Genomic DNA, 11,315 nt, shown 5'->3' on the forward strand with positions numbered 1-11,315 from the left:
ATATAAAGCCAGTCTTTATTAAACCTTCATCCTCCTATGCCTCTGTGTTAGAAAGTATGGCAAGAACAAGACACTTCCTACGGCTTGCTTGAAAAATGACAGATGAGCCATCAAAACAGTGGCACTTGCCACAGCCAGGGATGATCCAGCAGAGGTGCTAACTGCTTCGGAGGGCAGTGGGGCCAGCATCTCCCAGCTCCAGAAAACCGTCTTCACAAGAACGTACCCAAACATTATGGACCTTTCATTGGAGTTTATCTGATGTATGCTTAGGAAAGGTGCAACAAAAAAAACAAGCAGGTATTTTTCTTGGCCAGCAAGTGTGGTCCAGGCTCCTCCCCCTCCCACCTAGCTGCTTCTGAAAGCATGCAAAAAAACTGGAGATTCAGATCTGTTCCTGTTGCCAGAGCATCTCAGACATGACCCGAGCCCAGACCACTGGGAGAGGAGCCCAGTTCCCCGTTATGCTGTGGTCTCTGCCCGTGGCTGGTGCGGGTCATGGGGAGCCTTCATGAAAACCACACCTGGCCCCACGTTCAACGCTGTTACCCTCGCTGTCATTCTTCCTCCTTGCAACTGCAAAGCACCCAACCTGTGCAGGCTTCGGGGGGGTTTAGAGCCTTGCAGTTCATGCTGAAGCGCAGCATCTGCCTGTTTAACCTCCTTCCCCCCAGCCCTTAGCACTCCCAGCCCCAGCACATGTCTGCAAAAGCAGCTGCGCATCCACTGCCGGGCACCGGCCCCCTGTCCCGCCGCCCACCCTGCAGCAAGCCCGTTAGATGGCACCACGGAGTTGCACTCACTGCACCTTCCCTCCTCTCGCCCAAATGTGCCTTGACACCCGTCCAGCCTCCGACGGGCCTTTTGTGCAGGGCAGAAAGCTCTGGGCACCGCCGCAGTAACTCCCAGCACCAGCGAAGGAGAGCAGCGATAAGGCCCGCCGTGCCACGCTCGCCCCTCTTCCCTGCAATGACAGTCCTTAGCGGAGGCAGGAATTTTCCAGGATCAGCTTTTTCTTTATTTAAGGATTTTTGCCTAGGTAAATGTTACATTTTTGGGCACACAAATGTTAAAATGATCAATCCTATGTGCACGCACGTGCTCACACTGACAGCCCGTGCTGTCTCTCTTAGGGTATTTATTCATACGCGTATATACAGTGGCCTGGAAGAAAATATTTTCTGCGGTTTGAAAGAGTGCTCTAAAAGGGTCAAATTGATAAATGCCTTTAAAGAGTGTTCACTCTGTGTGTCTGTGTCTGTGCAGTTCGGTTTCAGCAGCTTTGTGACTGTATAATACAGTCTGCAGACTGTGTATTGCACTTTTCTATTTTGAATTTTGTTCTGCCTCTCCTTACTTTACTCCCTCAGCTATAAAAGCAGGATTTCTAATGAAAATAAGCAATAAATTGCTGCATAAGCTCAGGTGTAAAGAATTTTCAAAAGCAAGACAGCTGGCATCACACTGCCGTCCTTCTGCCTCGAACTGTTTGTGATGGACAATATATTGATTAAAACAAAAATAGGGAAGTGCAATGGAATGAGGGTGTTTGCTAACCTTTCTGTATTGACAGAAAAGTCATTTCAGGGTGAGACTGTGCCTTGAGCTTCTACAGGGACCTGTTGTCCTGGGCATAGGATCAAGGGAGTTTTTTTCTCCAGTAAGAATTGCAAGATAGGTAGTAGTTGCCATTTAAAACCGAGGTACATTCCAAAGAAAACTGCTAGGAAAATGTCAATTAAAAGAAGCAAATTCTTAATGCATAGATTGGTTAAATGTGCACAGTTGTAAATGTAGACAATAATTTACAGGCTTTTCTCTTGAAATATTAGTGCTGCTATAAGGAGACAAGTGTGACTTATTTATAATGACTTACCATAGCATTTCCATACTGTAAATGAGACAGATTAAGTTGACATTATATATTACTTAGCTGTGTACCAATTAGCTAAACAAATGCTATGAATTCCGTCATTTATGATGGAAGCTACATAAAAATTGTATAATTACTGCAGTGAGTCATCTATTTAAATGGCACTCCTATATGGACGAATTGATTTCAATGCAAGATTAATAGCCTTTTGCTGCTGTTTTACGTGCTTGCCAAAGACCATACTACATTGTTGCTAAGCATCATTAATGGATTAAAATAAGGGTTCTGCATAATTCCTACAGTGTATCTTCAAACAGCTTTAGTTTGTGCACTAGCCTAGCGCTCGTTAGCCCTACATAGCACACGGGTCTGGAAGGCTGACACGTGTGAAGGAGGTTAATGCAATCCTAGGAACTCTTTCAGAAGCTCACAGGTTTTCTTGTGGATGACTTCACGGAGTTTCCGCACCCGCCGGATGCTGGAGGTCCCCACAAAGCTGTCTGGCTGTAGGACAGCCATGCCGTTGTGGACATCTCCCATGATGATGAGCTGGCCATCCACTGTGGTCATGTTGGGACATGGGCAGCTCCAGTCCATGTTCAAAAGCGTGATTTCTAGTGGTTCCTTCCCCAGGAATTTTAATCCCATTTTTTCATCTTTGAGAATCTCCTCCACTGTCACCAGGGCATGTCCCGAGTCTTGGTCTTCAGTCAGCTCTGTTATACGGCCCAGGATAACAAAGTCACTTTTGCAGAAGCTCGTCACCAGCTTCTGGCGTGGTTTGCAAGCTTTGCAGTGTGTGTTCTTTGGGAAAGGGCACATCTCTTCACAGGCCTCCCGACTCTCAAAGTTGTTCTCGTTGCCCCCACACCCACCATAAATGAAGGACTGGCACTGCTTTGTCAAGCTGTTATAGGCCCATCTGGGCTCGTAGGCCTTGCAGTGACCTTGGAGGGCTGGCAGATTGCAGATGTTGATTGGGCCATTCATGCACGTTAACATACAGTTCTCGTAGGTCTCAAAGTGGTTGAGGTTGCTGTTGCAGTTCCCATAGATGAAAGTAAAGCAGTTGTTTTTCTTTGCGTCATAGTACCACCTGGTCTGCTCTTCCCCACAGTCTTCACTGTCTGGTTGCTTCAGGCATTCATCAGTTGGAAAATGTGTTTTGTTTTGGGAAGCTTCTTTGGATGCGGGCTCTCCTTTGATGACTGACAAAGGGAAATCAGCCCTGAGAAGGCCACCGCTGTTTTTGGCGGTGCAGGTATAGATGCCTGCGTCTTGGAGCTGGGTGTTGTAGATGACCAGCTGGGCGATGTTGGTGACCACGACGTTCCCTCTGACATGGTTTGGCTTCATAATGACTTTGTCTTTCCCATCAACCTGCTTCTCCCATGTGATTTCTGGCTTGGGTCTCCCTGTGACATCACAGAGGAAGCTGACAGTCTCTCCCACGTAGACGGACTGGTGGACGGGGTTGTTCACTAGAGCAGGTGGCAAGATATCGATGACCGTTGTCTCGGAATAGGCAGTAGTAGGGCGAGCCGTTGTTTCTGGTGGGATAGGGCTGGTGTTTGGCCAGGTAAGATGGTACCTACAGGTGACTACGTTCAGTGTAATGCCTTTGATGCAAGCTTCTGCATCCATGTAGCACTTGTTGTAGTAGGTGAGCCCGTCGGAGGCACAGGTGAAGCTCGGCTCCTTCTCACACCGGTCCTTGCACTTGCAGACGGGTTGCCCATCCCAGATGTCGCACTCTGAGCCTTGCTGGATGCACATGAAACGGTCACAAGTTGCCTCTTTGGGCATTCCCACTGGCCCTTTTTTCCCCTTGACGTCCATGTATCGAGCCGCCACGCAACTCTTCGTTCCACAGACATTGGGGCAGCACTTCTCAAAGGTCTCACACTCCTGCAGGGAAAGAAAATAATCTGATCATTACTGGGGACAGAATAAAGTCCTTTTTAGAGACCCAGCAAGCAGAGAGCCCAGAAACTTTCAAGGTGTTAGCTCAGGGGACCTGGTCTGACACAGATATCTGTGATCTGAAACTCAACGTCTCCACTGGGAATGAGTAGAAACATCCCCCTCAGCATCTCCCAAGAGGTGTCTAAACACACCGGGGTTTTCTGAAGTGCTTCGAGGGAAGACTCCTGAGAAGGAAAATGTATTTCTGTTTCTTAAACACTAACCTCATCAAAAGTCTTTCCTAGAGTCACATGGACTGCTTGACTACCAAACCAACAACCCCCCTTCTGCACTCTCCGAAATGCCTGAGGACAAGCCCTGAGAAACAAGAGCGGATGGAAAGTCTTATCATATGGCTGTAGGCAGTAATCCTTCTTATTTTCCACAGAAGTATGTAAAGTATTATTTGAATTCCCTGAGACTAACAGCCTACTCTTGGAGGTGAAACTGCCAAGGATTTGTAATTGTTCACATTGTGGAGGAAATAATAGAATATCTCAAAAGTAAGAAAATTCTTGCTCCAAAAATAATTTTTCTATGGTATTTAGAAAAACAAACCCAAAACAGCTCATTATGGTTTCTCTGTCCTATTTTAGTCCTATTTTCAAATGCAGCATCGCTCTTCTAGTGATTTATTACACTCCGTCTCAGCTACAGTCAGCTCTAAATTGCAGTTAATTTTAGCAGAATTTTCATCTACTGTGCAGAAAAGGTATTTGATATGTGTGATCACAGCTGCTGTGCTGTTACGGATTACTTTAAGAGACCATGAACACTGCTACCATGTACACAATGACACACACTTCCACTTTGTGTTAAACCTCTACAAACCCCCTTCAATCCAATGGCTTTCTCCGTAAGTGAGAACGAAATGTTTTTTAAGCTACCAAACTAAACAGCTTCCCCCGAGTCCAGTATCCTTTCCTTATTGGGAAAAAGATGACCTAATAACATAACTCTTTCCCCATTTCCAGCAGCACATTACTATGTTTCAGAAGCAAAGTTAGAAACCAGACCGGGTAACGTTTTCGGCTGAGGTTAAGGAGTGTGGCTTCAGCAAACTCGGTGGCAGAGCCCTTGGCTGCTTGCAGACCGCTCGCTCCATGCAAGGTCCCAGGACTCTGTGCTGCCACAAGGCAGAAGCAAATCTTTTTCGCCAGTGGCTTCTGGCTTTCAGTTTTTGACAAGTAAATTCTTAAAACAACATCCTCTGCTGCTGCTGGGGTTTTGCAAATGTTTTAATATTCACTGCTGCACCTGGTAGTTGAAATGAAGGGGGCTTATTTGGGCATAGCAAAAGTAAAAACAGCACCTTCATTCATAGCACATGAGATCCGTCTGAGCAAATCTCTTTGTTTACTTGATGGCCAGACTTTTTCTCCATTTCCCTCCCCCCCTCCACCCTCCTAGCATTGCAGAAACAACCTGGATACAGAACATAAACCCAGTGACATTTTTCAGCATGGTACAAGTTGCTGTCAGCCTGGTTTGGGCTGCAGGAGCTTTGCTGTTGGACATGATGTAAGAGGCAGGACGAGCAGGTATTTTCAGATGCCAGCTTGAGCTGGCAGTGCTGACAGGTTGAAAAATGAATTTTAGGATTGTAAGCTAAGCACATTTCGAGCTGGGAGCATCACAGAGAACATCTGCCTGGTCATTTTAACCATACCCCTGTTTTGCACTCCAAACACACTTTGTGTTTCAAGTGCAGCAAAGGCTGATGCTTTACATTTAAATCCAGTGGTTTCATACGTGATTCCTCCCAGAAATACAAAGCACTGACAATGGCCACCACCAAGAAAGAACATGGTGACACTGCTAAAATACTATGGATTGGACCCAAGGCTTACTGAGTTCCGGAGTATCAAATTTGGACTCTTCTTTTGACAAGAAAGCAAGCAAAAATGATCAAACAGAGAGAGCACCGTACCCCCATCAGCATAAGTGACAGCTGCCACACACCTCCCCACTGAACTGGTAACTCATCAAACCTTTTCTATTTTACATAGGTCACAGGTCAATTAAATGCACGCACTGTCTGCATCGAGTCCTGCGCGGTGCCAGCGCCCTTCTATCTGGAACAGAATCCGACTGCGGTGCAAACAAGCCCACTGACAAACCCCATCGCCCGCGACGCAGGGAGAGAAAAACGTGCATCACTCACCAGGTCAGCTTCGCACTCCCTCTTGCAAGTGCTCTGCGCGTCTACCCACAGGTTGGGGTTCATGTCATTGGGGCATATCCCAGCGTGGGAATACCGGATCGGAGGTAGGGCTCTCCCTTTCAGAGAGACCTCCAGAAGCAAGAGGACACTGCTCTTCCCCAGCAAGATCCACATCCACCGAGTGAACAGCACCACCAACATCTCAGAACTTCTCCAGGGCAATGGCAGTGACCGAGCTGGAGGTAGTTCTTGTTTGCTTGGGGTTGCTTTTTTTTTTGGTAAGCCTCAAATTTTCGAGGAACCCAAATGCACCTGACTTCTGTAAAAACTTCAGCAAGCTCCTTTGCTGCCTCTGTTGATAGTGCAGTTTGGTCTGGACCTCATTGGATTAAAGGTCCTAGGAAGTTACCCCCTTATTTTAAGAGAAATGCTAATAGTCTGAGCAGAGTTAGCTCTATTTATACCCTGCCTCTGTTAACAAGTCAGAAAAAGTAAACTTGATTTCTTTGACAGGCACACGCTTCCTATGTCCTGGTGGCAGTCAGACAGATTTGTTGCAAGAAAAAAAAGCTGGAAAGAGTTCAAAAGGCTGGAACTGGCACGGTGGGACCCCTGCATGTTTCTGAATGCAGGGAGGCCTTCTTAACCCCTTTAGACCTAAAGTACTTCCCTATGCTAAGAATGGCATTTACTTCTGAAAGAGTACTTGTCTAAATAACACGGACCCGCGGTCAGGGGATTTCCCCACGGCAAGGGGCTACACAATCACTTGCTAAAGGGAACAAGTAATAGGATTGAAGCAATTAAAGCTAGAATATCATATTTTAACAAAGGAAGTAGGAAAGAAATAACCTATTTAAACCTAGGATCAACAAAGCAATATATCTTCATAACTTCTCCCGGGGCTCCTCTGGGCTTTTTTCTTCTCTTTGGTGGGGAGATTTCCAGGATGCTGGGTTTAACACTGCCCTCCAACCCCACCAGCAAGATGTTAAAAGTGTCCCTGAATTCCTCCACATTTCCTGACAGCCAGATCCCATTGTACAGTGCATTGCTGACCCCTTTAACAGCGACAACAAAAAAATAGTAGAAGTTCAACTCTATGGAAACCTGCATAAAGGAATGTACAGCATTTTTGCATTGGGGGGCGGGGGGAAATTCAGTCAAGCTGAGTTCCTCGTTCCCTGATTATTACAGCAAGGGGCTGATCCTGCTCGTGCTGAACACGTGCCAAAATCCAGAGACGAGTGGCAGAAGTCAGAGTCGCTCAGCACCTTCCAGGATTAGAGCCTTTGGGCTGAGTTCTGGGCTAGCTTGGATGGATCCTGCACGGTGCTAAGAGCCCCCTGGAAGGACCAGGTAAGTTTGCATCCCACGTGGGGGTTCAGCAGGGCTGGAGCAGCATCAGTGTGCTTTGGGAGGAGGGAAGGTTGGGCGTCTGCCCTGTGCCCAGCACCGAGTGCTGCAAAGCCAATGGACCCAGGCGCAACTACCCCTTACTTCAGTAAAGTTTTTCCATTGGGTTTATTAAACCAGGGTTGTTTTTAATGGCTGAGTTGGCGCCTAGTTCTCCCCTGAGTGATGATGGCTGCCAACCAGTGCAACCAGCAGTGAACTGGGCCACCATGAAGGCAATGTCCCAGGCCGTGGGGCTCCTGCTCCTCCCCGGGGCAAGGCAGCAGAGCGCAGTGACCTGCTGCTGTTTCCCAAGGATTGCCTCTGAAAGGAAGGGAGAGCAACCTGGAGCCAATCTGCCCATGGCTGTGGCATTTCTGTGGCAACCCAGGCTTAGAAGAGAGGCTCTAGCAGTTCTGATTTGTGTGACCGCATTAACGATATGCACAGTATTTGAATTTCATATGACGTGCGGAGAGAAGTTGTCCAAATTAGCTATTTATAAGGAGCGAAGTCAACTGCCAGGCAGCAGTTTGCAGTTGATTTATTCTCTCTGAAACTTTCAAAAACCTGCATGACACTTGTACAAAGTGCGGCTGTGCGCGAAATGTTTTATTCAATACTTGTTTACAAAGACAAATGCAGCACCCTGTGATGCCTAAAAAAGCCAACCAAAAATGACACATTCCCAAGAGGCACTTAAAATTCTTACAGCTCTATTAACAACAAAATCACATGTATTAGTGGTTCTGTTGACTAAACAAAGACACTTTATATTGTAAAAGTGACTACAGATAAGCTTTGAAACCAGCTGTACGTGTGTCTCAGAGAGTACAGGTATCCTGGGCACTGGAGGAGCTGCTCTGATGATCCCAACAGCCGCTGTACATGCAGGGAATTTGCCCTCAGTCCATGGCATTGCCACCATGTAGCTGTGGATCTATCTTTTTTTTTTTCCCCTGCCCTCTTGGGTCTTTTTGGGCTGTTTTACTCCCTTACCCACTGGGCCAGAGGTGGGGAGCTGGTGGGTCCATGGTGCTCTTGCAGCCTCCATCTCCTTTTGTGGTGCCAGAAAGCCACCTCCTTGCAAGCTTTGGCCATGTTGAGTGAGAGACCCACCAGTGCAAACTCACCCTAGGTGGGACTCCCTTTATAGGAGGAAAAAATAACACGATAATTTTTTTTTTTTTTTTTTTCCCCATCCCAGAATAAGGATTCCTTGCCCAGAGGCACATTTCAACTGTGGGGGAGCAGAGTGGGGCTCTGAAGAATCAGACACTGGTTTGCATCTGACAAACCAAGCAGTCTTCTGCTTTGCTATGTCTTCCATCCAGAGGGATATTCTCCAGGGACGTGTAAGTCCCACCACAGCTTTCTGCTTTCAGCTCCCAGGTATCGTGTTCAGTGCAGGATGGCCAGGATGGTGGAGCTCAAGAGGTGACAGGTTGATGGGCCCAGCTGAAGTTGTCGTTGCACGGGACGTGCAATTCAGCTGATTTAATTGTGTCTCTATTGCAGATCAGAGGGGTCGTTCAAGGAAAGGCCATTTCAATGGCTGGATTTAATGTACTGTCAGCCAAAACGTTGGGCCAGTGCTCGGCACACTAGAGAGGGGCAAGGACATCCCATAGGAGCCTGGGAAAAAAGGCAAAGCAATTATCATCAATGACAATGATGGTTTTGTTGGCTCATTGTAACGTTATAAATGAGGCACAGGAAACCTGTGTTAACTGAGAAATCATGCTTTCAGCAAAACTTTTGCACAGGAAGCCTCTTAGGGAATCAAATCCTGGCCTAATCCAGCAGAAGCCGGACAGACGCTGTGCCCCTCTGACTCCCATCGCTCCAGGAACAGGGAGTGCTCAGACCCGTGAAGGATCAGTCCCTTGGACACTTGAACACAGCCGGGAGAGGGAGGAAAACAGCACCATAAATCTCCCCGTGAATGCGGGCAGGCAGCTCCTGAGGTCAGAGGAGGCAGTGAGGACTCTGAATAACCCTCGACAGCTGCCCCGTCCCTGCCAGGACATCCCAGACATGCTGTTACCCAACCTGAGGAGCACATCCAGGAGGGGACACCTCTATGCAGGCTGCCCGGGGTTGGCTTGGGGACAGCAGGGACACTGGTTGTCCCAGCATGGACAGCCAAGCTCTGCCTAAGGCACTCGGTATCTCCTGGGTTTCATTGAAGGCTGTTTTCTTGTCTGGTTTAAATTAGTTTAACTCCAGTGACCTCAACGGATCAGACTGGGTACTCCAGAGCAACACCAGCTAATGCCAGCTGTGAATCGGGGTCTTTGTCAAGGACCCTGGGCATAGTTTTTCTGTTCTTTCTTGTTTATAAAGCACTGTGCATTTTTTTCTTTAGTATAAGAAAATTATTCTCCATTTCAATTAACAAATCTATTATGAACACTGAATTTATGGCTTATCTTGTCTCATCCGTCAGATACTGATGTCATAAAGATCTTCCCAAATGAGTTCTTAGAAGAAACCCCACTACTCCCCCAAAACCCACCTTTCGAGGTGTTGATCTGAGTCTGTTGGGTGGGCAGCGGGGACAAGCTTTCTCAGAAGGACAAACCTGAGCCCTGATGGCACAAAGCAACATCCTGGATCTGCTCCTGGCAGCGGGGACTTGGGGTCTCTGACCAGTCTGTGCTTTGCAGATGTCCATCCGACGCTACACCACAGTCCTGAAAAGCCCTCCTAGAATGCCCAAGGTCCTGGTTAGGGCTGTCGATCTAGAATTGGCTTAACTGTTGCTGGGTTTTGTAAATGATAATTTCTTTACCCTTTTCCTTACTCTTGCCAGGCTCCTATGGGATGTCCCTGCCCTTCTCTGCTGCGCCAAGTGTTGACCCAGTCTTTGGTGTGACCTCTTCTAATTGAGGAGGGAAATGGGACACACAGGAAAGTATAATTGTGTTGGTTTTTTAATTAAACCACTGTTGAAGGAACAGCAAACCGTCGATCGTATTTATTAGGCAAAATGAGCAATCCTCATCTGGAGTTACTCAGCGGATGGCGGATTGATTTGCTGGTTTTATTGTGGAAGGGCTCTTGGCAGGAACCGTCACCCCGCGACGTTAAACCTCCCATCTCCCATTGACCTCTGCCTCGGCCAAGGGGCCCTTCCAGATTCGGCCTCTCGTGTTGTCTGGGCCTGCCGCCACTCGCAGCCAGTTTTGCCAACACAAACACAAACCACCCCCTCTCCAGGCACGGCCGTGATTCATCGCTGCCGGGTGGTAGCTCGCTGCCTGCGGCATCGGGAGCCCTCACACGAGGGCTCAGGGCTGGAGCAAGCACTGGCCTGTGCTGGGGGTGCGATGGGCGCCCGCAGCTCCTGCCGCCGGGACAGGCAAGCCCAGGGCTTGCAGGTTGGACCTGTGTGCCTCTGCTGGGCCTCTTCTGCCTTTAAGCTTAGCTTAAAACAAAGACTCTGGTCCTTGAGGCCTCCCTCCTCCGCCACGCAGGGCAGCTGGGCGCAGCAGGATTTGGGATTAACTCCCTGCACCGCCGGGGCCAGCGATCTGCTCCTTCATCCAAGCAGGGCACTAGAGCCTGCCCTGACTGCAGGGCCCTGGCAGCCCCAAGGACATGCTCGTCTTCAGCCCCACCATCATCATTCACGCTCCTCAGGTGGCTCCTTGTCCATGCACAGATGAAAATGTAATGCCTGAACAGAAAAGTCCTTTAAAAAAACCCTGTGTTGTTTAGCAAGTAATGATGTTCCAGTCTGTATGTAAAGCTTATTGCATTTAAAGCTGATAGCCAGACATTTGAGAGGAAACATGACTGCCAGATCCCTTACGGAGCACAGTTGCCAACTGCTTGCCTCAAGCAGTAACGTTGCTTCCAAACCCACACAGAAATCTAGATAATGCCTCAGGACCTTGGCTTTAGCTTGCTTTG

At 48.0% G+C, this 11,315-nt stretch overlaps 1 protein-coding gene across 1 annotated transcript; it reads right to left on the bottom strand.

The window, feature by feature from the left end:
• Positions 1–995: 995 nt before the first annotated feature.
• Positions 996–6,554, bottom strand: WFIKKN2 (WAP, follistatin/kazal, immunoglobulin, kunitz and netrin domain containing 2). The gene is made up of 2 exons (XM_009975276.3): positions 6,003–6,554; positions 996–3,781 (listed from the first exon to the last, which is right to left on the bottom strand). Exons 1-2 carry the CDS (start codon positions 6,201–6,203, stop codon positions 2,270–2,272), a joined length of 1,713 nt encoding a protein of 570 aa, XP_009973578.2. The 5' UTR covers positions 6,204–6,554; the 3' UTR covers positions 996–2,269.
• Between the last annotated feature and the right edge of the window lie 4,761 nt (positions 6,555–11,315).

Source organism: Tyto alba, unplaced genomic scaffold (assembly GCF_018691265.1).
Source record: "Tyto alba isolate M040663 unplaced genomic scaffold, T.alba_DEE_v4.0 Super-Scaffold_39, whole genome shotgun sequence".
NCBI lineage: Eukaryota > Metazoa > Chordata > Aves > Strigiformes > Tytonidae > Tyto > Tyto alba.